The 27,333-nt window shown below is 37.6% G+C and overlaps 3 protein-coding genes across 11 annotated transcripts in view; 1 reads left to right on the forward strand and 2 right to left on the reverse strand.

Annotated features, from left to right (window-relative positions):
* Window positions 1–10,693, reverse strand: part of BCAP29 (B cell receptor associated protein 29) — a 72,756-nt gene extending 62,063 nt beyond the window's left edge. The window contains exons 1-3 of one of the 2 annotated variants that reach the window (XM_049893490.1): window positions 10,268–10,693; window positions 9,655–9,768; window positions 6,085–6,185 (exon numbers count right to left, since the gene is read on the reverse strand). In XM_049893490.1, the coding sequence (XP_049749447.1) occupies window positions 6,085–6,185; window positions 9,655–9,746 (193 nt within the window). In that variant the 5' untranslated portion in view covers window positions 9,747–9,768; window positions 10,268–10,693. Of the gene's footprint in view, window positions 1–6,084; window positions 6,186–9,654; window positions 10,043–10,267 lie in introns of those variants that run through there. The other variant, XM_049893491.1, reaches the window with a different exon arrangement.
* Window positions 10,694–11,749: 1,056 nt separating this feature from the next.
* Window positions 11,750–25,714, reverse strand: DUS4L (dihydrouridine synthase 4 like). Of its 8 annotated transcripts, XM_049893483.1 has the most exons (8): window positions 25,357–25,714; window positions 21,067–25,166; window positions 19,964–20,100; window positions 18,774–18,895; window positions 16,364–16,481; window positions 15,171–15,293; window positions 13,976–14,202; window positions 11,750–12,755 (listed from the first exon to the last, which is right to left on the reverse strand). In XM_049893483.1, exons 3-8 carry the CDS (start codon window positions 20,077–20,079, stop codon window positions 12,508–12,510), a joined length of 954 nt encoding a protein of 317 aa, XP_049749440.1. In that variant the 5' UTR covers window positions 20,080–20,100; window positions 21,067–25,166; window positions 25,357–25,714; the 3' UTR covers window positions 11,750–12,507. The 8 variants fall into 8 exon arrangements, with proteins under 8 accessions (XP_049749440.1, XP_049749443.1, XP_049749444.1 ...); XM_049893486.1 differs by lacking the exon at window positions 21,067–25,166 and having other exon boundaries at window positions 25,462–25,714; XM_049893487.1 differs by lacking the exon at window positions 21,067–25,166.
* Window positions 25,715–25,735: 21 nt separating this feature from the next.
* The window catches only part of COG5 (component of oligomeric golgi complex 5), a 317,777-nt gene continuing 316,179 nt past the window's right edge, over window positions 25,736–27,333 (forward strand). The window contains exon 1 of the mRNA XM_049893477.1: window positions 25,736–25,873. Coding sequence (XP_049749434.1) covers window positions 25,780–25,873 — 94 coding nt within the window. The 5' untranslated portion in view covers window positions 25,736–25,779. The remainder of the gene's footprint in view (window positions 25,874–27,333) is intronic.

The raw sequence follows: 27,333 nt of genomic DNA on the forward strand, positions 1-27,333 counted from the left end.
TTGGTAAGATGGGATTCGACCTCTGCTGGCATATACTACTCCCACTGGCATGTGGATGGTACCTGCTACTGGAAATGTTTAGACAGCTGCTCCATTAGTGCTTTCAGTTCAAGTTTAAGTCTCAGGTTCAGGAGAGCATGTGGAAACAATTTTAGTTCACTAACATCCACATTTAGTGCACTTTTAATCACTGCATTCTTGTATGTCCTACGGAATGTACTCACCTTAGATGTCTCAAAGGCTAATGAAGATATGAGCAAGGACTTTTTGTCTCTGTGGATTTGCCTATTCTGGGCATTTCAAAATCAATGGAATCATACAATACATGGCCTTTTGTGTCTGGCTTCTTTATCTTAGTGTAATGTTTCCAAGGTTCACCCATGCTCTAGCATGTACTAGTACTTCATTCTTTTTTTATGACTTAATAACATTCAATTGTAAGGATATAGCCCATTCTGTTTATACATTTATCAACTAATGGAAATTTGGGTTGTTTCCACTTTTTGGCCATTATGAATAATGTTATGAACATTTGTTTACAAGTTTTTGTGTGCACATATGTTTTAATTTCCCTTGGTATATACCTAGGAGTACAACTGCTGGGTTATATGGTAACCTTTTAAGGAATTGCCAAACTGTTTTCCAAAGGAGCTGTACCATTTTACATTCGCACCAGCAGTATAGAAGGGTTTCAATTTCTCTACATTCTTTTTTATTTTTTAATTGTGCTTTAAGTGAATGTTTACAACTCAAGTCAGTTCCTTATACAAAAACTTATATACAAATTGTTATATGACCCTAGTTGCTCTCCCTACAATGTGACAGCACACTCCTTCTCTCCACCCTGTATTTTCTGTGTCCATTCAACCCGTTCCTGTTCCCCTCTGCCTCATCTCACCTCCAGACAGGAGCTGCCCACATAGTCTCATGTGTCTACTTGAGCTAAGCAGCATGCTCCTCACCAGTACCATTTTATGTCTTATAGTCCAGTCTAATCTTTGTCTGAAGAGTTGGCTTCGGGAATGGTTTTTCAATTTCTCTACATTCTTGCCAACAATTGTTATTATCTTGTCTTTTTCATTACAGCTGTTCTAATGGGTGTGAAGCCGTATCTCATTATGGTTTTGATTTGCCTTTCCCTGATGGCTAATGACTTGGTTAGAAGCTGAACTCAACCACTGTGCCACCAGGGCTTCATTATTTTCTTTGGAGAAATGTCTATTCAGATCCTTTGCCCACCTTTTAACTGCGCTGTTTTTATTTGTGTGCAAATGCTTTTTATAGACTTTTTTCAAACTGTGAAATAACTAATAGCCATTTAGTGAATATAATTCAATGACCATTGTGTATTTCTTTAGTCTCTTTTAACTTAGAATTCTAATTTTTTTAAAGACATTGACTAAAGTGACCAGGTCAATTGTTTTATTGTTGTTGTGTACCATTGAGTCGATTCTGACTCACAGTGACTCTACAGGACAGAGTAGAACTGCTCCACAGGGTTTCCTAGGCTGTAATCTTTACGGGGAAACCCTGGTGGCATAATGGTTAAGAGCTACAGCTGCTAACCAAAAGGCTGACAGTTTGAATCCACCAGGCAGTCCTTGAAAACCACATGGGGGCAGTTCTACTCTGCCTTATAGGGTCACTATGAGTCAGAATCGACTTGACGGTAATGGGTTGTTTTTGTTCCTTGTAATCTTTATGGAAGCAGATCATCAGGTGTTTCTCCCACGGGGTAGCTGGGCGGGTTCAAACATCGACCTTTAGGTTAGCAGCCAAGTGCTTAACCATTGAGCCACCAGAGCTCCATAACTGCTTTACAGAGTTCATATATTCTAGACTTGTCTGATTATGGCATAGTTTAATGTATTCCTCTAACTCCTGTATTTCTAGGAAACTAGAAGTTATGCATAAAATTTTAATTGGATCAGGTCATAGGTGTTAGTCTGTCTCATACTTGGTGATGTTAAATCTGATTACTTGGTGAAGATGGTGACCACCAGATTTCTCCACTGTAAAATTTTAAATGCAACTGGTCAATTTCTACAGAAATGCCTGTCAGGATTTTGAGTGGGACTACATTCAATTCATAGATCAATTTCCAGGAATAGACACTGTAATAACAGAGTCTTCTAAATGATGAAAATATCTTCATTTATTTAGGTTCAGTACAGAGATCTTATACATCTTTTATTAAGTTTATTCTAAGGTTTTAAAGCTTCTTGGTGTTCTTATGAAAGGAATTTAAAAATTTTCTTTTTCCAATTGTTTGCTGCTAGTAGTATAAAATTTAATTTTTGTATACTGATTTTGTATTTTATGACCCTGCTATATTAATTTCTTTCTCATAGTGGTTTTTCAAATAGGTAATTTAGGATTTTCTACATAAACCACCATTTCATTTGCAAATAAGCACAGCTTTACTTCTTTCTTTGCAATCTTTATGCCTTTTATTTCTTTTTCTTATTATTATCTTGGTTAGGACAATTATTACTTAATTGAATAAAGACAAAGAACAAATATCCTTACCTTGTTCCTGGTCTCATGGGGGAAGCTTTCAATATTTAATTTAATATGGTGACACCTCTAGGTTTTTTGTAGATGTTATTCATCGGAGAGAAGTTACTTTTGATTCCTAATTTGCTAACAGATTTTTTAAAAAAGACGAATTATGTTCTACATTCTACTTCAGTGAGCAGCATCTGGTGTCTTAAAAGCCTATAAGTGGCCATCTAAGATACTCCGCTGATCTCCCCTTTGGAAGCAAGAGAGAATGAAGAAAACTAAAGACACAAGGGGAAATCAGTCTCCACCAGACTGAGTCCAGTAGAACTAGATGATGCCGGGTACCAACACTGACTGCTCTGACAGGGATCACAATAGAGGGTCCTAGACAGAGCTGGAAAAAAAGGTAGAACAAAATTCTAACTCACAAAAAAAGACCAGACTTACTGGCCTGACAGAGACTGGAGAAACCCTAAGAGTATGGCCCCTGGAGACCCTTTTAGCTCAGTAATGAAGCTACTCCTGAGGTTCACCCTTCATCCAAAGATTACACAGGCCTATAAAACAAAGTGAGACTAAAGGGGCACAGCAGCCCAAGGGCAGGGACTAGAAGGCAGGAGGGGACAGGAAAGCTGGTAATAGGAAAGACAAAGTCGAGAAGGGAGAGTGCTGACATGTCGTGGGGTTGTTAACCAATGTCATAAAACAGTATATTTAATGTTTAATGAGAAACTAGTTTGTTCCATAAACTTTCATCTAAAGTACAATAAAGAAAAAAAATGATGAATTAATACTCTTAAGGTGAAAACTTAGATAACTGGTTTAAACCTTTTTCTCTAAACAGTGTTTTAGTGGCAGTTGAGCAAATTTGGGTATGTTGTATTTTTATTACCATTTGGTTAAAAATATTTTCTATATGGGTGATGGTTGGACATCATTAATGTAATTGATATCACTAAATTATACACCTGAAAAATATTGACTTGGAAACATCATGTTATATATATTTTTACACAATTAAAAAAAAAGCCATTAAATAAAACCTAATGTGCTCATTCAAAATTTTTTTAATATTTCCCTTGTGATTTCTTCTTTGCTCCATAGCTTATTGACAAGTATGTTCTCCAGTTTCAAATACGTAAGGGTTTTCCAGATACCTATTATTGATTTCTGTTTTAAATAGTCGGTATTTCCCAATCCTTTGTAATTTGCTGAGACTTGTTTTACAGCCCAGAATATAGTATAAACTTGATGACGAGAATACAGTGTATAATACATATAAGACATATATTCTATGGTTGTTGACTAAGTGTTCTAAAAATGTCTCTATGCTTACTTTTTTGTACCTAATTGTTCCATCAATTTTTGAGACAGTGGTGTAAAATCTCCAATCATGATTGTGGATCTATATATTTCTCCCTTTATTTTTAAATGTTTTTGCTTAATACATTTTGAAGTTCTGTTACTAGTTGCATGTGTACTTATGATTGTCTTCCTGATGAACTGACCCTTTTATTAGATCCCTCTTTAGCATTTGTAATACTCTTTGTCTTGTAGTCTACTTTGTATGATATTAAGATAAGCCACACTGGTTTTCTTATACTTACTACTATTTATTTAGAATATCTTTTTTCACCCTCTCACTTTCAACCTCTCTACGTCTTCATCTTTAAAGTATGCCTCTTGTATTTAGTATATAGTTGGGTTTTGCTTTTTAATCCAGTCTGAGAAGCTTAATTTTTTAATTGGCGTGTTTAGTCCAATTTAATAATGATATAATTATATATTTAAACAATTATTGCTATGATGGAGCTTAGGTGTAACGTTTTGCTGTTTGTCCCATATGTTTTTTTCCCCTCTGTTACTACTTTTCTGCCATCTTGTGGGTTAATCCAATAATTTTTAGTATTGGTTTTTAATTCTCTATGGTGTTCTTAGCTCTACTTCTTTGTACATTTTTTTTTAGTGGCTGCTCTATTGATTATAATACGTATCTTTAACTTATCACTGTCTAGTTTTATTGTATCACTCAATGTAAAATGGAAGAACCTTGCATTAGTATAATTCCATTTACTCCTTATGCTTTATGCTATTGCTGTCATATACTTCACAAATGTTACATAGAATTGGGGTTCAGAGATGGCTACTTAGTCCTTCTGAAGGATTGAAGCTGTAACACCTGGCGGCTCGTGGTAAGAAAGAGGAATGAAGTAGACACAAGAAAAACTGTGGGTACCAAAAAAGGACACTTCATTTTTATTCTAGTCCCTCCCTGGAATTTGGCTTCCTTCCTTCCCTTGGCTCAAGCCAGATCAAGTTGGTTTCTGATATTTATAACCAAAAGAACCTTGACTACAGCTCCCTTCCCTTAAGTGGATAAGTGACAGCTGTCAGTAGAAATTCTGTTAATATTAGAATAAGAAGATCACAATACTATTCTAGAGCTTGCAGAATCTACACAGATTATTCCCTTGTCTCCCTTATTTTAAAGATGAATAACCCAAATTTGGAAAAATGAAATGCTATTCCGAAGGTCAATTAACTAGCTGGTGGCAGAGCTGGGACCTGTTTTCCTAATTGTTCTTTACTCTTTTATTGTGATTTCTTACATGGCTGGAGAGTCAATCTATAAAATTAGCAATAATTTGCCACGAAAAAAAAATCATTGACATTTTGGAAGGAGGCACAAACATCTGAACATATAATAAGGCAGTAACTTTCCTGTCTTTCACAATACTCACATCCTCTCATGCCAACGTTCCCAGTTTTATAAAGAAGATTCCATTTCAGACATTAGTGATTTGGAACACAGGACGCATTTTCCCACAAAGCAGTGTCATGGTCCCAAGTTGGCTCCTGTAAAACCTATTTAATCCACAACTTAACAATTCTGAGGGACTTCTGAGGAAAAACATATTCTGGAATGTATATCAAAAGCAGAAGTGCCAAGAAGTAGCTGGGTGATCTTAGTCGTTTAATTTCTCTGAATTCAGCTACTTTAAAAAAAATATGGTGATATACTAACATTATATGCGGTAACTCTGAGAACTGGGCTACATAATTTAATACATTACCACATTTAAACCTAAAAACAGCTCAGTGAGGTACGTGTTATTACCTCATCTTGAGATGGAAAAATCGAGATCTAGAGGTCTAAGTGTGTATCTGCCTTTCTATAAAGCTCCTGTACTTAACCACCAATCTAGCAGTCCTCAACCTGCATTCTATGGGTGGGGTTTGAAGCCTTGTGAACACCCTAATCATTCTGTGTGCGTGGGGATATACACTATCTTTTACTAAGGTGAGAGATTCTGTAACTCACATAAGATACGTAAAAAGCATCTATATGAGCCAAAAGAGGTTAGGAAACACTGTACTCTGATGAAATTTGTGCTAGTCCATAGAGAATAGTAGTATCTCTCAACTGTGCATCAATATGTCAATATCTCCTCTATATATTATCAATATATGTTAAGTCAACTGTATTTCAATAGCAACATCAGCTTAATTTGAAAAACCAGTAAATTCATGCAGAAAACCTGGAGTTGTGCTTATTCAAAAGAGGAATCTAGTACTTACCTAAAAACAGAACAATCAAGAGGACTATAATAGTAAGGAAGACCTTGTTCCAAAAAGTTGCAATTTTACCCCAGACGTGAAATGAAAAAATCTTCCGCCATCTGTAAAGCAAATCAATCACAACAGGGTAAGAAACCAAATGAAGCTTTTGTAACATTTGCTAAATATTGAATTAACATTTTGGTAATTTTGTAGTGAGTGAAAAGAATTACAGAAATTTAACTAAATTTCTACATAAGGATGTCTCATGAAACAACAAGTCTTTCAAATTTAGTAATAACTGACATATGATTACTGCTTGGTGGCTTAAATATTCTAAGATAAAAATAATTTCTAAAGAATATATACATGATCAAAACCTTAAAAAGAAATTTTTATATTAAAATATTATATTGTTGATAGAAGCCATCACTTTATATCTTTTCACCAGTCAGAGTAATGACAACTAAGAAATAACAAGCATCTACTGGTCTAACAACTAAGTACCATTTCAGGCCTGGGAGGCCCAATTTTCTGCTCTGTGTATTTTTATATGGTACAATTTTAACATTTATTGCAAATAAAAGAGTTTCTATACTATACTATCAGTGAATTAAAAAAAATTATTGAAGTATTACATATATGCAGTAAAGTACAAAAATCTTAAATCCGTAGCCTGATGAATTTTTATGAACGTCTACACCCATGTAATTACCACTAAGACCAGGATTTGAACATAGATGAAATGAGACAAAGAAACAGTCTAGATGGATGCAACAGTGTAAGTAAAGACAAAAAGGTAAGAAAGCAGGAGTTAAGAGTTATAAATGACAAAGAGTGACAGAGCAAGGCATCACAACTAGAAAGAGTATAAGGGCATTTTAAATGAATAACACATTAACTAGTCCAAAGAAGACATATAAAGGTAATAAAACCAAACCAAACCCAGTGCCGTCAAGTCGATTCCGACTCATAGCGACCCTATAGGACAGAGTAGAACTGCCCCATAGGGTTTCCAAGGAGCACCTGGCGGATTGGAGCTGCCGACCCTTTGGTTAGCAGCCGTAGCACTTAACCACTACGCCACCAGGGTTTCCATAAAGGTAATAAGCACTTAAATGTACTTACAAGCTCTGAATTTTTTTTTCTAAAATTTAACTTAAAGATAAACAAATTAAAGTTGACAAATTATTAACTAATGCTTTGAAATCAACTCTAAGTGATAATTTGAAGTTGGTGTGGAGAGGGAGATTGATAAGAGATGGAGCAGTTCCTTTTCCTTCTATGCTTCCAATTCTGAGCATCTTATAAGGGAAGCTATTAAAATTCTACATTACGAAAGTTTTATCTTTAAAAAGAAAGTGCAACTGTAATACTTCGATCTAGGTGTAAATTCACTTATTTTTTCAAAGATCAATATAAAAGGGAACACAAAAGAGACCCGGTCCCCCTGCTCCTGGGAGAATAACTAACATTTTACAGTAAGACTCAACTCAGTGAAGGGCTAATAACAGCTAATATTTAAGTTCTTACTATTTTATTGTTCTAAGGTCTTTCACATGTTTTAGCACACTTAATCCTAATAGCTACCATTGCTGTTGTTGTTATTAGGTGCCAACCAGTTGATTCTGACTCATAGCGACCCCTATTTACAGTAAAACGAAACACTGCCTGGTCCTACATCATCCTCACAATCCTTGTCATGCTTGAGCCCAGGAGGTAGATACCAGTATTATTTCCATTTTACATATAGGGAAATTGGTGTAGAGAAGCTAAGTTAACTTTCCCAAGGTCACACAGCTGGTAGTCTGCAGAGCTGGGATATAAACCCAGGCTGTCTGACTCCAGAGCCTGTGCCTTTAACCACTGGGTTACACGAGAAAAGAACAGAGATAAGTCAAAGACTTGAGATTCTTTCTTTGCAAATAATGGTGATATGCATATTAAAAAAAAAGATGCGGACACGCATGCAAGAAGGACATATTCTAAATATGCATGTGTGCACATATAAATTTTCTTATTTTGTACACAAGGGTGTATTTATGCATGGCGGATACATACACACACATCTATCAAATAGTTAAATTGACTAGAATAGGTAAAATATTATATTCTGCAGGAAGAAAAAGTATGATCCATAATTTTTTTTAACCCCTTTGATGGAGAAAAGACTAACCAACCAAAGATATTTTTTGTAATATCTTATTTTTAAATCAGATGTTCATGAATTTCTCTTGAATATACAATGTCATTGTTGTAAATGTTAAAAGCAAAGCTGAATGTTCTTGAGGGTACTAAACAAAATCAGTGAGAAGAGAGGCAAGAGTCCTAGACTCTTGTCTTGAATCTGCCACTGACCAGCTGGGTGACCTTATTTAGGGTACTTCCTTTCTCTGAGTCTCAGTAACGTGATCTAGAAAATGAGCGGGTTGGATAAAATAATCTCGAATGACCCTTCTTACTCTGTGATTCAATTTATTTCTCTAGTAGGGAAGAAGAAAAGTGATGATATAGCTGACAGATAAGGACAGAAATGAGAAGAAATCCAGGTGGCTTAAGGAGCAAGTAAAGAGTTGAGAAAGACTACCTTGAGCCAGGGTAAAAATTCCCTAAACCTCTTCCATTTACTACGATTTAAGTGGGTTATCTCAAGAATTTCATTTATAAAATATTTTCTTTTATACTATGAGGATGTACAAATGTCTTGTAACTTCTTTATTACATGTATATTTCACCATTCATCCTATCAAATTTCTGGATCTGAAACTCAACTGCTCATAGTGATTAAGAGTTCCGCTGCTAACAAAAAAGGTCAGCAGCTCCAATCCAGCAGCGGCTCCTTGGAAGCCCTTTGGGGCAGTTCTACCCTGTTTTATAGGGTCGCTGTGAGTTGGAACTGGCTCTTCCGCAACAGGTTTGGTACAGGGGTAAAGTCAGTCAAGGCTTGGATGGAAATATTTAGTACTCAGAAGATCCTTTACCAAGGAACTAACGGCAATTCATGGTTCTGATACATTTCATATTCAGCACTTTTCACATACATTCATTACTTTTGTGTGGAATAAAAAGTAGTAAAACTACCATTAAACATTAATGAAAATATTATTAAGCCCAAACTAAGAATCATTCATTAGCTTAAGTTTCTAAGTTGCCAATTCACTATCCCCAATGAAACATTTTTTACGACTATGCTGTACTTTATATAAACATAATTTATGCCTTTACAATTAGTACACTGCTCCAACGTAGGGCAATAAAACAAGGGTGATCAGACAGGTGTTAAAAGCATAACCATTGCTTTGTTATATCTGTTATCAACAAAACCAAAAGTACTAGGCCTTTTACCTTTCAGACAGAAAGGAAAAAAAAAAAGTGAATCATTTGCATATATAATAAAAAGTTTAACCTAAAGTGATGCTTTAATATCGTCATTATATATTACCTAATTTGCTTGCTAATTGGTTAATTTTTAAGAGCACCTTTTATGTTATGTTGTCAAAACTTTTTAAATCTTAAGAAAACTTGTTCTCCATCACACTAAGCAGTCTAAAGAAACTAATCAAATACTGTAAGGAGCTGAAGGCTTCCTACCTCTGGGGAGGAATAAAAGGCAGACAGAAGATTAAAATGAGTCCTATTTCAGCATAAAGAAAGGTTGCAACCGCCGTCCATTGGAGTGTCATTTTTTTTTTTTTCTCTTCACACCTAAACAAACAGTTCTTTTATTTTGCTGCTTTTCAAAGAAAACTGGGTTAAAGGCACCGGGAGCGCAAGGTTTTTGTTCTGGGGGTTTACCATGCCCACTTTCCCCAAGCTGGAGACGCCCGGCAGTAACCCAAGGCGGGAGGTGACGGGAAGGGTTAAGGGTGGGTCGGGAGGCCGTGTCTCCACCTATCCCACTAGCAGTGCTGAACTTGAGAGGCTCAGGGGACCTAGGACTTCCCCGTCGGCCAGCTTCCCGGCGACCGCAGCCTAACGCCTCCCTCCCCTAACGCCCAGCGTCTTGGGGCCCTTCCGCCCCGCGTACGCGCCACCGGGCCTCGGCAGAGGCGTCGGGGGCAGGGCCGGCTCCCGGTGGTCCTCTCGCAGAGAAGAAGGACTCGACCACGCTAAACAAGGGGAAACGAGGGGACTCCGCACGGCCCAGCGCGCCCGCAGCTCCTCGGCCGCGGGGACCGCCGCCCGAGGCCTCGCCCAGCCTTACCCCTTCCGCGGCCGCCCCGCTGCCCTCGCTGCTCGGCGGCGGCCGACGCGCTGGACGTCAGACGCCGAGGCGCGGGGGCGGGGGAGGCGCAGGGCCGCCCGGGCCGGCCGCTCCGCTCCTTGAGCGGGGCCGGGGTCGCTGGCGGCGGGGGTCCCTGGCGGCGAGGCCCGCTTGCTGGCAGTAATCGGTTTCTAATTGGTGGTGGAGTCTTTTCCACCCGATCCTTGGTGCTCCCCAGCGCAGCTTCTTCAGGAGAGCAGGCGTTACACTTCTAATAAAGTGCCGTTTGCGTGGGTTTAACCGACGTTTTCTGAGTGAGCTTTATGGGGTCAAGGGAGGAGGAATGGCGCAGGCCCCGGAGAATGAGACAAAATGGTGTAAATCCATTCCTTTCTTGTTACTATGTCATTTTTGTAGCCCTACGGTAGAAACTGTCGTGAAAGAGGATATGCGTATATATATAGAAGGGCCGGGTTTGGGTGGTTGTGCAATATTTTGTTATTATGAGAATGTACGAGAATTTGTAGTGTCACAACTCCTGTTTTCTTTTCCATGGGCTGGGAGGAGGCGCATGAACCTTAAGGTGCCGTTTTGGAGACCAGTAAGAAAGGAAAAAGGAGTGGGGTACAGCAAATGATTTGAGTTATTGGTATCTTCCAGGTCTTTGAATTGTGCGAATACACTCAAATTATTGTCTTCAATATTGACAACATATCTAGAATGCAAATAAAAGTACAATCCTCCTGGAGACAATTTTGGGAACATTACATGTTGAAATAAAAAGAACTGGAGAATATAAAAACATTTAAACAGGTACTTTTTTCATTTTATCACAAATATATTTGATTACATATAAGAAAGAAAAAGAGGACTTTGAATATAATCATGCAGAATTAAAAACAAACACGTAATAACTTGTTGCCCTTCCAAAACACTGTGCAGCTTACTCTAATGATGCCGCTGTGCTCACAAGTTTAGTATAATTATCTCCAGCGTTAATTTACAAACATAAAAATGACTAAGCTTTGACCATGGTCATATGAAGTGAAAATGCAAGTTTATTTTTAAAAATGCATCAGTTGAAAAGTGAAAGCCCAATAAATGTGCTTAAGAAAAAATTAAGGACAGCGCTTATGTTAAGATTGATTCAATTAATATCCCATTTAATACGCAATTTTAGATAATTGTCTCATAACTGTTTTCATGTTGGTAATATAGAACAATATTAATTATGGAACTGTATTTCTGCTGGGGATACTTAATTCTTACAATGGCACATTCACTAATAAAATACTATTAGTAACATTTTCAAATCATGGAACTTTAAAGTTAAATTTATTATCAATTGCTGGGAGGCACAAAAATAACATCACTAAAAACGGGGTATTTTTATATTAAAAATAAAACCTTGTTACTATTCTCTAGGAAATATTATCTCAAGTATATAATCATCTTCAGATTAGCTACCAAACTTTCTACTTAAAATGTGGGGACTGCAATTAACTTCAGCATCTCAGATACGGTTGTATTTATCAAGCTCTCACTCTTCTAATGATCAGTAAAGCTTGAAATATAAAAAACCTAATGTCATTTTAAGAGTTCAATGGAATCTTAGTTTTAAATGATAGAAAGCATCATGTCTAACTAAATTCTGTTACACACAATTTAAAACAAACATCTTGAGGTTTCCAATTCAATTAGAAAGTACTAGTTCGATTTTCCAATTTGAATTTTTGATCTAAGCCTTGATTGCAATCCTATACAGAATTTCTGTTCCTTTCCATTTTATATGGATGTTGGCATTTGTTCTACCACTTCTCTGCACTTATTTTCACTAAAAACATACTTCTTGTTAATTTACAGATACCATGTGAGTCATATTTTCTCAGTGTTAAAAGGTTTTATTTAAAATGTTAGAAACATTTCTTCGTGAAAATTTTCTTTTTTTCCAATCCACAGTAGGATCCAGGGCAGTGTTTTGTCAATGTTTGGACCCAGGACGACCAAGATGTTTGAACCAGCTGGTGTCTTCTTTAAACTTGTAAATTCTTGGGTCCACCACTGAACTACCCGAGGTGTAGAGTCTCTGGGTGGTGCAAATGGGGTTTAGGACAGATTTTTAAAAACGTTCCCCAAGGGATTGTTTTTATACTAAATTTCAAGAGCCACTGATTTAAAGTAAAAACCAAGATTGTGTGGTTTCATTTTAAGTATAAAATTTAAAATAATTTAAAAAGGGGTCAAATGCCATAATGGTCTGTAAGGTAATCTAACACTGCTGATGTGCTTGACAAAGCATTAAATACTCTTTTTTCCTGCTTCGAAGTTATCTTTTCCATCATATACATTAAATGCTGATGGAAACACATATAAGGAGTTCCAAGTTCAAGTGCAATGTCAACCCAGTCCCAGATGCATTTCAGTGGGGTTTCCTCGTATCCAGCAAACATGGCCGGGTTTGCTAAGAGTCCTCTTGCAACCATCACACCTACAAATTAAAGCACACCATGTTTGTCCATACATTAAGAACCTCTGGTTTGAGGTCAAACTCTACGAAAGAAATTCAGACTATAAAAAAAAAATACAGCATTATTATAAGGTTTCACAATACCCTTATTACATTAGTCTGTTTAACTCAGTTGGAAACCGTGGTGGTGTAGTGGTTAAATGCTATGGCTGCTAACCAAGAGATCAGTAGTTTGAATCCGCCAGGTGCTCCTTGAAAACTCTGGGGAAGTTCTACTCTATACTATAGGGTCGCTATGAGTTGTAATTGACTTGACAGCAGTGGGTTTGGTTTTTTTTTTTTTTTTTGGTTTAACTCAATTTTGTTGTTGTCAGTAGCTTTCAGTCAATTTTGACTCACGGGGACCCCATGTATGCAGATTAGAACTGCTCCATAGGGTTTTCAATTACAAAACAATTTTTGTACTTTTTTGTAAACCAAGCAAGTTCAAATGTACTTACAAAAATTCTTTTTTTAAAAGGCTTCTACGTTAAACAATTAGTCCTTAGTTTTTTTTAGGGTAAGTTGCGTTTGCTTAAAGTTAAGTTTATCTGTGTTCCTCCATCTATTGATACCTACCCTAGGGCTTGGTGTGCTAACATTTTAAGGGGATAATGAAATTGCACAGTAGGTCTGCGGTTCCTTTGGCTCCTATGATCACTTGAGTTCATTAACTCTCATTTCTATTCTAGGTGCTCTATTTTGCTAATAGGCTATCTGAAAGATTCTTAATTGGTAGCTATCTGAAAGATTCTTAATTGGTGGCAGAAAAGTAACCAAATTAATTTACCCCATTTATAAAATTTATTGTTTCTAAGGAGTCTCTGGGTGGTGCAAATGGTTAACTTGATTGGCTGCTAAATATAAGGCTGGCAGTTTGAGTCCATTCAGGGGCCTGGTGATCTACTTCCAAAAAATCAGCCATTGAAAACCCTATGGAGCACAGTTCTACTCTGACACACATGTGGTCACCATGAGTTGGAATCTACTCAATGTCATCTGTTTTTTTTGGTTACTGTCCCCAAGTAGAAGAGTTAATGCCATTTAATAAGTTTTTAGCTTAAGTCAGTACAACATGAAAATATGACTTAATGTTAATGAAAAATAATGAAAATCACATTAACATTACTCCCCTACCTCCGTGTGTGTGTGTGTGTGTGTTTTGCTAATTAAAAGACAAAAGCCCTAAGTACTTATCTTACCATTTGTCCCAGTAATTTGCCATACATTTTCTGCTTCTTTTAAGGTTTTGATGTCTCCATTAGCAATGACAGGAATAGACATATTTTCTTTAATTATCTTAATGGCATCATAGTGGACTGGTTGATGTCTTTCTTCAACCGTTCTTCCGTGGACTGTAATCCAAGAAACTCCCGTTGCTTCAGCCTTCCTACAAAGATCTACAGTTCTCGTCAGGTCACCATGAATCCTGTAATTTCAAAATTATATCTACCTGTTCACAGCACACAAATCTTAAGGCTGCAGTTAATAAACTAAATAAAATGATATTCCATCTAATACATTATTTAGTTAACTTCGTTATATCATACTATCAATTCATGCCACTATCAGGTTTTGTTCAAGGGTCAGTTCCCACTTAAGACTTCAAATTTAGCTATTTTGCTATTGGCAACAACAGGATGACAAACAAGCTTCCTTGTATCTAGTGCTCTATCATTTTGGGTATAACAAAGTACTGTCACAGATGAATTAAAGATGCTATCCTAATATTTAACGAGCTCTGGTGGTGCGGTGGTTAAGTGCTTGGCTGCTAACTGAAGGTCAGTGGTTGAAACCCATCAGCGGCTCTGCCAGAGGAAGATGTGGCAGTCTGCTTCTATAAATATTTACAGCCCTGGAGACCCTATGGAGTAGTTCTACTCTGTCCTATAGAGTCATTATGGGTCAGAATTGACTCAACAGCAACGGATTTGGTATTTTATATCCCAATATTTGCTGTGCATATCCCAATCTTTAAATGGGAAGGAGTACACGATACTTTATCTTGAAATGTTTTGAACCTGTTACCAAAAACTGATTCCTGATGTATTTTATTTTCATTGTGAAATTTTAGCGCATTTATCTTTACTATATTCTACTTTTGGTACCAGGAATGTTTCTTAATACTAATTACACAGTACATGGAAAAACTGAGGGTTTATTTTAGGAAAAGTTTTCCATAATAAAGGGATATTTTAATATTTGTTAAAAATGTGAAGAAGTTTTTGATTATAAGTAAAAATTTTGGCTGTATTTTTATTTACTAAATATCTTGTTTCAACATTTCCATATACCAGTTACCAATTTATTAAGCTCCTACCACTTGAACAAAAGGAATATTTTCTTATTTCCTAAGTAACTGACAACCTCGTCAATAGATTAAAATATTGTCTTTACCTTATTTTAATAGATATTGAAAATCTGGGGTTTTCCACTTCATTTTTTACTTGTTTCACCATATCTTGAACAAGCTCTGGCTTATTGATTAAGCAAGCCCCATAACCTTCTGCCATTGCCCACCTTTATAAAGAGAAAAACACACACACACAAAACAGAACTGGTAAATAGCTGGAAGAGAAGATAAAAATCTAAATGGAAGAATTGAAATACACTAACTGCATCTATCTCTATCTCTGCCTAGTGATCTGGAATGGAAGCAGAACTTTCAGACTGATAGATCCAACATCTTGAAGTGGATCTATCTGAGATTACGAAAAATATGTTCCCAGATTAAAAAGTACTTAGGGAAGTGGTTTTCACTGGCAAGTGAGAAAATTAAAATTTATCCAACCAAAATAGATTTAAGTATTTGTAATTAATTGCAGTTACTTCAGACTTCCTTAATTCCAAATTTGATGTTTATTATACATAAGAGGTTTTATTAGTTTCAAGAGTAGAAAGACATTTTTGGCTTACAGCTTATTAACTCTCCTAATTAGTGTAAAATTTGTCTAAGCTGATCTGGATTGTACTGTGTTTAAAATCTTGAATTTCTTCTTTAGAAACATTTTAAATTATTTACAGATAACCTAGTACAGTGCCAGTAAGGTACAGGTATTATTATCATATTAAGTACATTTAGTCAACACCCAGTTACTTAAACTCAACTAAATAACTGGCATAGAAAGAAAAGGTTATCATAAAAAAAGAATTTTTATAAGAAAAATTCATTGGGAGAAACTGTGGTGACCTCCCAAATCAAAGAATCATAGTTTTTATAGTAGGGTTGTCTAACATTGGCAGTAAAAATAAATTTTAGGGATTGCTGTAAACATTAGATTCTTACATAAATACTTGTAGATGAGGTTCAAGGCAAATCCACACATAAAAATTCTAGTGGTAAAAAAAAAAAAAATTTTTTTTTTTTTTTAAAATACTTGAAGCGTCTATACGCTGGCTCAGCCATCAGAAAAGAGCTTTGCAGTTATGTTCCTAAATAATGTTTCCTTGCTTCTAATTTGGATTCCTGGTGCTTTAACTCTCTTTTTCCTACTTTTTAAGTTTCGGAAAACTAGAAAGATAGTTTACCATGTTCACATAGATTTTTTTCTAATCTTTTTAAAAGTTCTTCCAACTTCTTTGAGCTTTACCTCTGAGGGCAACCACAGTTAATGTCTATTCCATTCGCATAAGGACAGACTATACGAGCAGCATCAGATAACAGTCTTGCATCATTAGCAGCAAACTGAACAATCAATGGGCAATCACCTGATAAAATGAATAGCTCATCATTAAAAGTCACAGGAAAAAAAAATTTATACACACATACAAAAAGATTAAAAAAAAAAACAACTGTAATATCTGTACAGGATAAAATAACAACAGTAACTATTTCTAGCCTAAGAAGCATCTGTTCAAGTAAGATGGCACTGAAAAATAATTCTAAACATTTTAAATTAAAAGCAGTTTATATTTAGTAAAAAATTAAACAGTGCAAAATGTGATAAAATGAAAAGTAAAAGTTCTCCCACGCTCTTGGCAAACAAATCCTCTTCTCAAAGGTGAGAATTAATTTATTGTATCCTTCCAGAACGATTTTATTTTATGCAGATACTCATATAAACAAATGTGAATGTTCTATATACATTGCTGTGCCTACTGATGTTTTTCCTGATGTACCTGGGAGATGTACGCAGACCTATTTTATTCTTTTTAGTAGCTAGTGTTCTATTGTATGTATATGATGTAGGCAATCATATAGTTTAGTATTATAGTATGCACAGTATTCTACTTCAAGATTATTTTTCTTCTGTGGCCCTTGCAAATAATGCCACATTGGAGGTACTATTACGTACATGCCTTTGTGAGTATATTCGTAGGGTAAATTCCTAAAAGCATTTAACATTTTGATAATTATAAAATTATCTTCCAAAACAGGTTACCAATACAGACACATACCAATATGGATGAAAGTTCTTGTTCCCTTATAACCTATCCCATAACATATATCCAACATTTGTATATTTTTATTTGTGGGCTGTCTTTTCATAATCTTTGTACATTTTTTCACTATTTATAAACTTTTTTTAATAATCAGGCCTGCTCTCTATCATATCTGTTATGAATATTTTTTCCTAGTTTTTTGTTTGTCTTTGCATATATATATGTGTGGTCTTTTATATACAAAAGCTTCAAGTTTTAATATAGCCAAATGTATCAGAGCTTTCCTAGGCTTTAAAGAGCAGCTTTTTCTTATCTTTAGGTAGATGTTACAAGCTTTGGATAGATATATTTTAATGTTTCTTAAAGTGTTTCTTACTTTTCTGTATGAGATTCATTGGGTGTTTGCTAAAAATGCAATTTTGGGGCATCACCCTGGATGCATTGATTCAGGATGCCTATGGCAATCTACTGATTTACAGGATTATGGTAGCAGAGGAGAATCTGCTTTTCCTTTTATGAGGATATTGGGTGCTTTCCCCTTTGTAACTCAGGAGAGTTATAATATTGCAACAACTGTTTATTAGTCTAATATATTTACAACACTGTGTTAGATACTGAGGATACAAACTGATAAGAAATAGCTCCCGCTCTCAAGGAACCCATAACCTAGTGGGAGAGACAGGCATGTATAGAAGAAGTTATAATGCAGTATGGTTAAGTAAACAACGCAGAGCTAGTACTTAAGAGGGAGGATATGAGTACATGATGATAAGGAAATGTTCCTTGGCCACAAACTTTGAACACTGGATTAAGACGCATGAACTGTAGTTTGCCAGAGAGATCAGGATCTGGGAGACAGGCATGAATGTGCAGTGCATTCTAGATAGAGAAGTGAGAGAACAGGGCATGTTCAGGACTTAAGATAATTTAGTATTTTTGAAGAATAAAGTCAGTGGGCTATGGAGAAGAGCTGAGGGAAGATAAGGCTGCAGAAAATGTATTCAGAGGCTAGATCACGAAGGACTTTGAGTATTATCCTCAAATACTAAAATTTTATTCTTTAGGTCAGTGATTCTTAATCTTTAGCAAGCTCAGAATCACCTGGGGAGCTTGTTAAAACACAGACTATTGAATGCACTCCAGAGTTTTTGATTCAGTAGGTCTGGGGTGGAGCCCCCAAATTCCCATTTCTGACATATTTCCAGATGATTGTAATTCTGCTGGTCTGGGGATCACACTTTGAGAACTATTGCTTTAGGAAATGAGAAGTCCAAGAAGAATATTAAGCAGGGAAGAGATATGATCAAATTTTCATTTTAGAAAGGTCACTGTAGACTGTAATCTGTTCTAATAGTTCAGGTCAAAGGATGGGAGCCCTAGCAAAGGCTGGTCTTATTGCTACATTCATAAGGCACTCAGTAAAAACACTGATTGCATGATTTACTTCTACTTTGAAAAGGAAAGCAAGTGAATTTGTACCTGGAGTAAGAACTGTACGCTAAAAGATTTTGAAATAAAACCTCTGAATTGTATTATCTTTGATTAAACAAGATAGTTGAGATTTTTCTTTTCATTTTTAAAAACTTCTGCAAAGTCAGCAAATTGGGTTTCACATACCTTGATTTGTGGTAAATTCACTGTCTCTGGCTTTTAAAGATCTGACAAAATCAGCAGCAACTATCATTGGTGTATAACACAGATCACAATTGTATTTTCTTACTAGTGTTCTAAAAGCCAACCTGTGAGCATATAAAACTTCAATCAGGCATTTAGAAAACATCATACTCATGTGTACTTCCAAATTTAATTAACTATTAAATACTTATTGGGGAAAGTTCCACCTCTAGGAGAATGGGATAGGTATACTTATTCCTCCTACAAGTATAACTAAAACTCTGGATAAACCCATTAAAACCTGCTGCCATCAAGTTGATTCCAACTTATAGTGACTCTATAGGACAAGGTAGGTCATAGGGTTTCCAAGGAGTGGCTGGTGGATTCAAACTGCCAACCTTTTGGTTAGCAGTCACTGCTCTTAACCACTATGCCACCAGGGCTCCTGGATAGTACACATAAAACAAACATAAGAAAACTACACACCCATCAGAATGGCTAAAATAAAAAGCAATGGCAATACTTGGTAAGGATGAGGACAAACTGGATCATTCATACATTATTTGTATATAATGGTACAGCCGCTCTGAATAAGTCTGGTAATTTCTCATAAAACTAAACTTGCTTATAAAACTAAACTTGCAAATACCATGTGACCCAGCAATTATATTCCTGGGCATTTATCCCAGAGGAATGAACAGTTAGATGCACACGAAAACGTGTACAGGAATGTTTATATCCACTTAATATTCACTATACTCTTATACCAAAAAATCAAACCAAACCCGTTGCCTTCGAGTCGATCCCGACTCATAGCAACCCTACAGACAGAGTAAAACTGCCCCATAGGGTTTCCAAGGAGCTCTTGGTGGAAGTGAACTACCAATCATTTGGTTAGCAGCAGCCATAGCTCTTAATCACTATGCCACCAGTGCTCCATATCCTCATAGATGAGTTATAGCCACTACCATTTTTACAGGTGTGAAAAGTGAAGCTTGGAGAGGTTAACTGTCCTACTTACAGTCATGCACATACCAGGAAAGTGGTAGCCCTAGTACTCAAGCCTATATTGTGATTCCAAAGCAGGGCATTTGAAGAGCCCATGTGGTGGGGTGGCGTTATAGTACTTTTTAAAAACTCAAGGCATAAAAAGGAAATCACGTCTTAGCTCATTAACCATTTACAATACTTACTTCGAATATCGAACCATTGGGGCACAGACTTTTACCAGCTGTCCAGAGCAAAACATTTCAACTGGATCTTTTTTTCTTTCTTGGCATACTATGGTTTTTATGCAGTCACTCTTCATGAATACAGATTTATTTTAGATCTGAAAAAGATAATCAGTTTGCACAGAGAAAGTATACTTTCACTAGTTGAATTAACATCATTCTAACAAGTTTGATTGCCAAGAACATATACTTTTCATCAGGCTCGTGGGCTCAGGAATTTTTTTAGCTTCTTTTTTGCAGTATCAAATAGGATACAACATAATTCTGCCTCTATTTATAAGTCTCTATTATAAAGTCTCTGGTTCTATTTCTAAGTATTGATACAGCATAAAAATGCCTCATGAATTTCAATTTCCTTAGGTAGAGTGCACAGCTGGAATAAGACAAACTACTGTAGTTTTACTGATCACTTCTCCATCAGTCTGACTTAATAAAAATTTAAAGTTAGTAGCTGCTTTTTTTTTTAATGAAAATTTGTGATTAGAAGGATGTAAGCCACCTATATAATAAGTATAAGCAACAGGAAAGCAGCTTCCTCTTCATGGGTCAAACCTATTCCTTCTCTCTTGCATTTCATATTTTGGTTATGCCATCACCATCTGCCCATATTTACTCAAGTCAGAAAACTGGGGCCTGCCCTAGACTTCACCATCTCCCACAAACGCTTTATCCACGTAGTACCTTTAGCTAAATATTGAGCACATCTTAATTGCCTCACAGTCTCTGTACTCATAATCCCTCACCTTGATGACTCTAACAGCCTTCCCTGAACTCCACACTGATCTTCCTCTTATTTACCTACAACACCCTGGATATGCCTCTGCTATGGTATCATTTGCATTTGCAATTATTTTTTAAAATAGTGATAACAATAACAACATATGTCTGTCTCCCCTAGAGTTTCTGAGGGTATGGACATGTTTTTATTCATTCAATCATTTATTCATTCAACAAATACTGAGTTCCTGCTACTTGTAAGGAATACAAATGAAAATCCATTTCTTGTACCCTCAAAAATTAGGGAGTTAACACCATTACACAAAACAATTTAGTAGTTGTCATACCTCTTGTTGTTTGCCGTCGAGTTGATTCCAACTCATAGTGACCCTATGACAGTGTGGAACTGCCCCATAAGGTTTCCTAGGCTGTAATCTTTATGTGAGCAGATCACCTGGTCTTTTCTCCCACAGAGCCATTGGTTGGTTCAAACTGCTGACCTTTTGGTTAGCAGCCAAGCACTTTAACCACTGCACCACCAAGTCTTCCTGTAATAGCTCTAATGAATATATATATATGTGTGTGTGTGGGTGTGTGTCTGTAAAAATAAAGATGCATTGTGGCAAGTGAAGGGAGTCATCAATAGAGGAGGAAGGTAAGCTTGAACTGACACTACATGGGAGATGGGGGTGTCCAATTACAGAGAACAACTCATGGACGCATGAGACTTGTTCGTGTTTCAGTGAACTATAAGTAGTTCAGTGTTGTCGGAGTTGTAACTAGACTAGAGAGGGAAGGGAGGAGTACTAGATAGTAACAGATCTTATATATCATGTTAAGATTACATGCTATAGGGCCTCAGTTCTTAACAACCTTTCTTCCTTCATGGGTGATATTTACATATGCATGCAACATGCTAACATGTGCATATGACCTACTTTCATGGGCATATCACATCTCTTTTTACAGGTTTTATGTCTCTCCTTGCACACTAGTTGTAACTTTACCCCTTCCTTTTTGTGACATATTACTGTTAGGGAAATTATCCAATTAGACTTCTGATTTAGAAAAATATGACTGAATGGGTTAGGGCTTGTGGCAAAATTTCAGTAAGCAGGCCAGTAGAAGACCAAGCCATGGGTAATAAGTATTTGACCTGGGATGCTGGGAGTGAGGCTACAGAAAAGGGAACACATTTAGGAGCTATTTAAAAATCAAAATCAACTAGTAAGATAGTTAAACAAGAAAGTCACTTGGTAACAATACATGTTATGCAGTACCTATTTTTATTCAATCTGTATGCTGAGCAAATCATCCGAGAAGATGGACTATATGAAGAACAATGGGGCATCAAGACTGGAGGAAGACTCATTAACAACCTGTGTTACACTGATGACACAACCGTGCTTGCTAGAAGTGAAGAGGACTTGAAGCACTTACTGATGAAGATCAAAGACCACAGCCTTCAGTATGGATTACACCTCAACATAAAGAAAACAAAAATCCTCACAACTGGACGAATATGCAACATAATGATAAGGGGAGAAAAGATTTAAGTTGTCAAGGATTTCATTTTACTTGGGTCCACAATCAATGCCCATGGAAGCAGCAATCAAGAAATCAGAAGATGCATTGCATTGGGTAAATCTGTTGCAAAAGACCTCTTTAAAGGGTTGAAAAGCAAAGATGTCACCTTGAAGACTAAGGTACACCTGACCCAAGCCATGGTGTTTTCAATTCCCTCATATGCATGTGAAAGCTGGACAATGAATAAGGAAGACCAAGGATGCCTTTGAATTGTGGTGTTGGAGAAGAACACTGAATATATCATGGACTGCCAGAAGAACAAATATGTCTTGGAAGCACAACCAGAGTGCTCCTTAGAGGCAAGGATGGTGAGACTACATATGACCCTAATACTCCCTAGCATGTTTTCTCCCTTTCAAAATGGCCAGTTGAGAGCTGCCATAATTAATGCCATGATGAATCTTTTTTTCTCTGCCTGCCTTCTCCTTTCAGCATACCCTTGTTAATGACTTTGTTTTAATCTGATGCTAATGACTTTGTTTTGTTATATCCAGCCACCTGTGACTTACAACCCCCCACATGGAGATATGGAGATGTCCAACATGTATCTCTTTAGTCTGTTAAGAGTCTCTTGTAATTATCTTGTAATGAACAGCTCATCCAGCCATGCCCTGCGTGCTACAAAGTCATTTCTAATCCTTGTAAAAATCACATATAAGCTCTAATGTAAAACTGCCTTTCGGGACTCCATAGAGACAGCCTGCATTGCTGTCGTTTTTTAAATAAACTTTCTCACTTTCTGACTTGCAGTACATTTCATTGGCTCAACTGCTTCAGGGCACAGACCCTAATCAGGCAACATACGTCTCACATACTTTGGACACGTTATCAGGAGGGATCAGTCCCTGGAGAAGAACATCATGCCTGCTAAAGTAGAGGGTCAGCAAAAAAGAGGAAGACCCTCAATGAGATGGATTGACACAGTGGCTGCAACAATGGTCTTAAGTATAACGATTGTGAACACGGTATAGGGCTGGCCAGTGTTTCGCTCTGTTGTACATAGGGTCACCACGAGTTGGAATTGACTAGATGGCACCTAACAGCACCTAACAATCTAGAATGACTCATATGCTTTTGGCTTGAGAGACTAGGTGGATGGCACTGCCGATCGATGAGATAGAGAATGAGAAGAAGGAACAGGTTTTGGCAGGGAGACGTGCATTCACATCTGCGCACAGTGAACTTGATGTGCTCAAGAGATTTCCAGGTGGTGATGCCTTATAAGTGGTTATACAGATATGGGACTTAGAGGTAAGCTGGAGATATAAATTGAGAGTCTTTAGGTAATAGGTTGAAACTAAAAACACCGACAAGGCACTTAGGAATGTCATATCTTGCAAGAAATCCTTAGGAAGATTAACATTTAAGGAATGGAAGAAAAGAGAATGCAAAGGAGACTGAGAGATGAACTCTGCAGCTGGGAGGAATAAACCTGAAAAGAGATTCAAAAGCCAAGAGAGGGGAGTATTACAAGGTAGGGAGATGATATGCATCTTCAACATCACAGAAAAGTTAGGCAAGGTAAAGACTAAAAGTGTCCAATGGCAATTAGGTCATTTGTGACTTTAGCAAGGAAAATTTGTTATTCATTGTTATAGTTTTAGTATGTAGCACAAAGAAAGCCTCTCTCAAGAAATTATTTGCTGAATGAATTAAATCAGTAACTTTTAACTTTAGTTGTACACTGGAATAATCTGGGGAGTGTTTAAGGATCAGGATGCCCAAGCCATAACCCAGACCAATTAAATCAAAATCTCTGGGTGTAAGGTACAGGCATCAGTGGTTTCTAAAGCATCCCAGGTGATTTCAATGTGCAGCCAAGCTTGGAATCACTGGAATAAGTAAATCTATTCACCCATTGCACGAGGTACAATTGTTTGTTTAAATGACTAGCTACTTTACCATTAGCTCTTTTAGGATAAGAGTTGCATCTTATGCTTGTAAACTCATGCCAGCATGAATAGCAGTGGCTCAAAACTCTTCACTGAATGAATGAATATTATGCAATTCTTCTAGTCTTCCAATGTAAATGTCAAGAAAAGAAAAACAATTCATAATTCAAAGATAATACTCTTCATTAACATTTATGAATTATTAAAAACGAACTAATTTTGTGAATTATGGGTAATGAAAAACTAAGGTGAATCTGAGAACATGGCCTTTGGCAACTCGTGTGACCTCCATTCAGATCAATACCATTCACGTCATGACTGTATCAAATTATATTACGGAAAAACGTCTCAGACAACATCAAGAGAAAGAACAGTGTAGTGTAACATGAGACTTCCTTATTTAAGTTATTATGAATGTTAAATGCATTTAGATTTATAAAGTACTTGGTACAGCGTTTAGCACAGAGTAAAGACTACTATAATACCTTCTAGAAATACTATCAGCAGAATCAAGAGAACCATGTAGCGCCACAACTAGAAAAAACTGGTTCCCTGTTTACACACCTACTGTATAGAAAAGTTATAGCTTCTTTATTTTTATGTGGAAATGCTTAAGACCTCTTGCATAGTCGATTCTGACTCACAGAGACCCTATATAACACAGTAGAACTGCCCCATAGAGTTTCCAAGCAGCCTGGTGGATTCAAACTGCCGACCTTTTGGTTAGCGGAAGTAGCTCTTAACCACTACGCCACCAGGGTTTCCATTTGTAGTAGATCTGTTAATTTATCAGTATTTGTAATTGGGAGAAATCTAGGATATTGGTCAATAATACAGATGTATCGCCAAGAAGATACAATAGGAACTAACTTGATCTTACAGCTTCAATACTGTTAGTTGAGATACAGGCAATCCATCGGTCTGCAACTAAGAAAAAATGTGACGTGACTCATAGCACATAGCTGAAACTGAGAGGAAGAGAAAAAGCAGAAGGTTAAGATCTCACGGAGGGAGTGCAGAGATAGTGAATACCAACTAAGTTTTCCCAAATTGTCTTCCATTCATCCTCTCCAACTTTCCTTCCAAACTTTTCCCGCCCGCCTGTACTCCAGGATTGGGTGCCAAACCGTGTGACAGATGAAGCTGGGTAGCAACTACCTCCAGTCTGCTCTGAATGTGGAGTGCGAGCGAAGCTCCCTGAAACATTCGCCCTTCTCTCCTGTCTTCTGCGGTGAAGCCCGTTTGCCTAGGTTTAATACTTGCATTAGAGAAAAGCGCTGCGGCCGCGTTCGGCGTCCACCTTCTCCTTGGCCAGAGGAACGATGCCAACCCTAGCGGCCCCGCTCAGAGCTGGGGCAGAAGGCGGTGGAAAGCTCCAGCCCGGCGCCCTCAGCTTCCCCTGCGCAATTGGGCCCTCGGCACCCGCCCCCTCCTGCACGCGAGTTCCAACCGAGCTCTGTCCAGCCACGGTCGCCGAATCGAGTCGCCAGGCCTGCCACGGGCGGAGCGGGCGGCGCCAGGATTTTGCGTCACCATCTGGGCCGGGTCCACGGTGACGCCATCAACCCAGCACCTGCCAACATGGAAGGTGGCGACGGCGGCGTCGTTGTGGCTGGCCTTGGGGCTCTGGGCTCTGGAGCGGCTGCAGCGACAGTCCGGGAGCTTCTGCAGGACGGTAAGGAGTCAGGGTCCGGCCGGATCGTGGGCCTGGGGGGCTGCCCTGCTCCGCATTTGGGCCACGGTGATGGACTCAACCCGTTGCTTTGCAGAAAGTTTTCCGGTCTCGACATGACTACTCCCCTCCGCCCGGCCCTCTGGCGTCTGGGTTCTAGCCTCGCCGACCTGTTTGCCTAGGGGCTCACTGTCCCCTTCCTTCCGGATGTTTTGGGAACACCTAGTTTCTGCCTGCTCCTCATTTCAACTGCCCCCGCCCCTCCACGTGTCCGGGGCTTCCCTGAAGTCCTGATACCCTGCACCCGGTGGCCTACGTTGGCAGCCACTGGCTGTTGCCGCAGTTCTTGACTGGAGGGTGAAGCGTTCAATTCCACGAACAGTGTAAGACCTAGAACGGATGATAGACACTTCACTAAAGAAGGTCTCGTTTTGAATTGGAAACACCTTTCCGTTAACAAATTCTTAGAATATACAGGTGGCTCCTTTTTTAGTCTTGTTTGTTTTTTTAATGAGGCAATTATCCACAACCAGCCGTTGCAGGGTTCCCAGTTTTAGTTCAGATTGATCTTAACCGTTTGTATCGAATATAGCAGTCCGATTTATTGGTAGTTTTGGACAGAAGTTGCCCGAAATAGGAAAATACGTTAAATATAGTACAGTTGAAAATCACTTTTAAATGTATTAATCCAGTTAACATGCCCCAAGCCTCTCATCCCTAAGAATAAAGTTCAGATTTGTAATGATAAAAATAAATTCCCTTCTCACCTATCGTAATTCTTTTCCCTAACCACTGTCACATTCTATCTTGTATTAGAATCATTCGTATACTTGCCTGACTCTTCTACTGTATTGTAAAATCCCTTTACATATTCCACAATGTTAATAACTGAATCTTGCATACAGTAGGTGCAGAATAAATGTTTTTGAACTGAACATCACAGTCAGAAGCATATGCACACATTTATAGAACCAAGTGGGTTCTAAATAAATGAAATAAAGTTCTAAACTATTGTTTGTTTTCTTTTCATCGCTCTTAACTTCCGCCCTGGTGGTAATGTATGTATTTTTGTCAAAATTTAACAGTAATGTTCTCTGAACTAAATTGTGTGAAGTTCTCTAGGTTGAAGTCTGTTTGATTCATGTTTATATCTCAATTTAGATTCAACTTAACCAAGTTCTTCTGAGCTCCAGATACATGTGCAATTCCTGCCCTAAGTAGCTAACCATCTAGTAGGGCAAATGGTCTTGTAGAGCTATAAAAGTAAGCACTGTAATATAGTGTTGTAAAGGCCACAGCCTTGAAAACTATGGAGCAGTCTACTCGGGGGTTGCTGTGAGCCAGCATCCACTGGATGGCAACTAACAACACAACAAGGGTAGCAGCAGAATTATAGGTGGATGAGGGTTGGCAGCAGTCAGAGTCCCTGGGTGGCTCAAACAGTTAAATGCTTGACTATTAAC

This window comes from Elephas maximus, chromosome 8, assembly GCF_024166365.1.
Source record: "Elephas maximus indicus isolate mEleMax1 chromosome 8, mEleMax1 primary haplotype, whole genome shotgun sequence".
NCBI lineage: Eukaryota > Metazoa > Chordata > Mammalia > Proboscidea > Elephantidae > Elephas > Elephas maximus.

Bases quoted from the DNA above. Each gene is read 5' to 3' on its own strand.
- DUS4L (XM_049893486.1), bottom strand. From the start codon at position 20,079: ATGAAGAGTGACTGCATAAAAACCATAGTATGCCAAGAAAGAAAAAAA. The intron at 18,896-19,963 runs GTAAGTATTGTA...ATATGCTCACAG, and splicing joins CCAATGGTTCGATATTCGAA to GTTGGCTTTTAGAACACTAG. The intron at 14,203-15,170 runs GTAAAGACAATA...TTGAAATTACAG, and splicing joins TCAATATCTATTAAAATAAG to GATTCATGGTGACCTGACGA.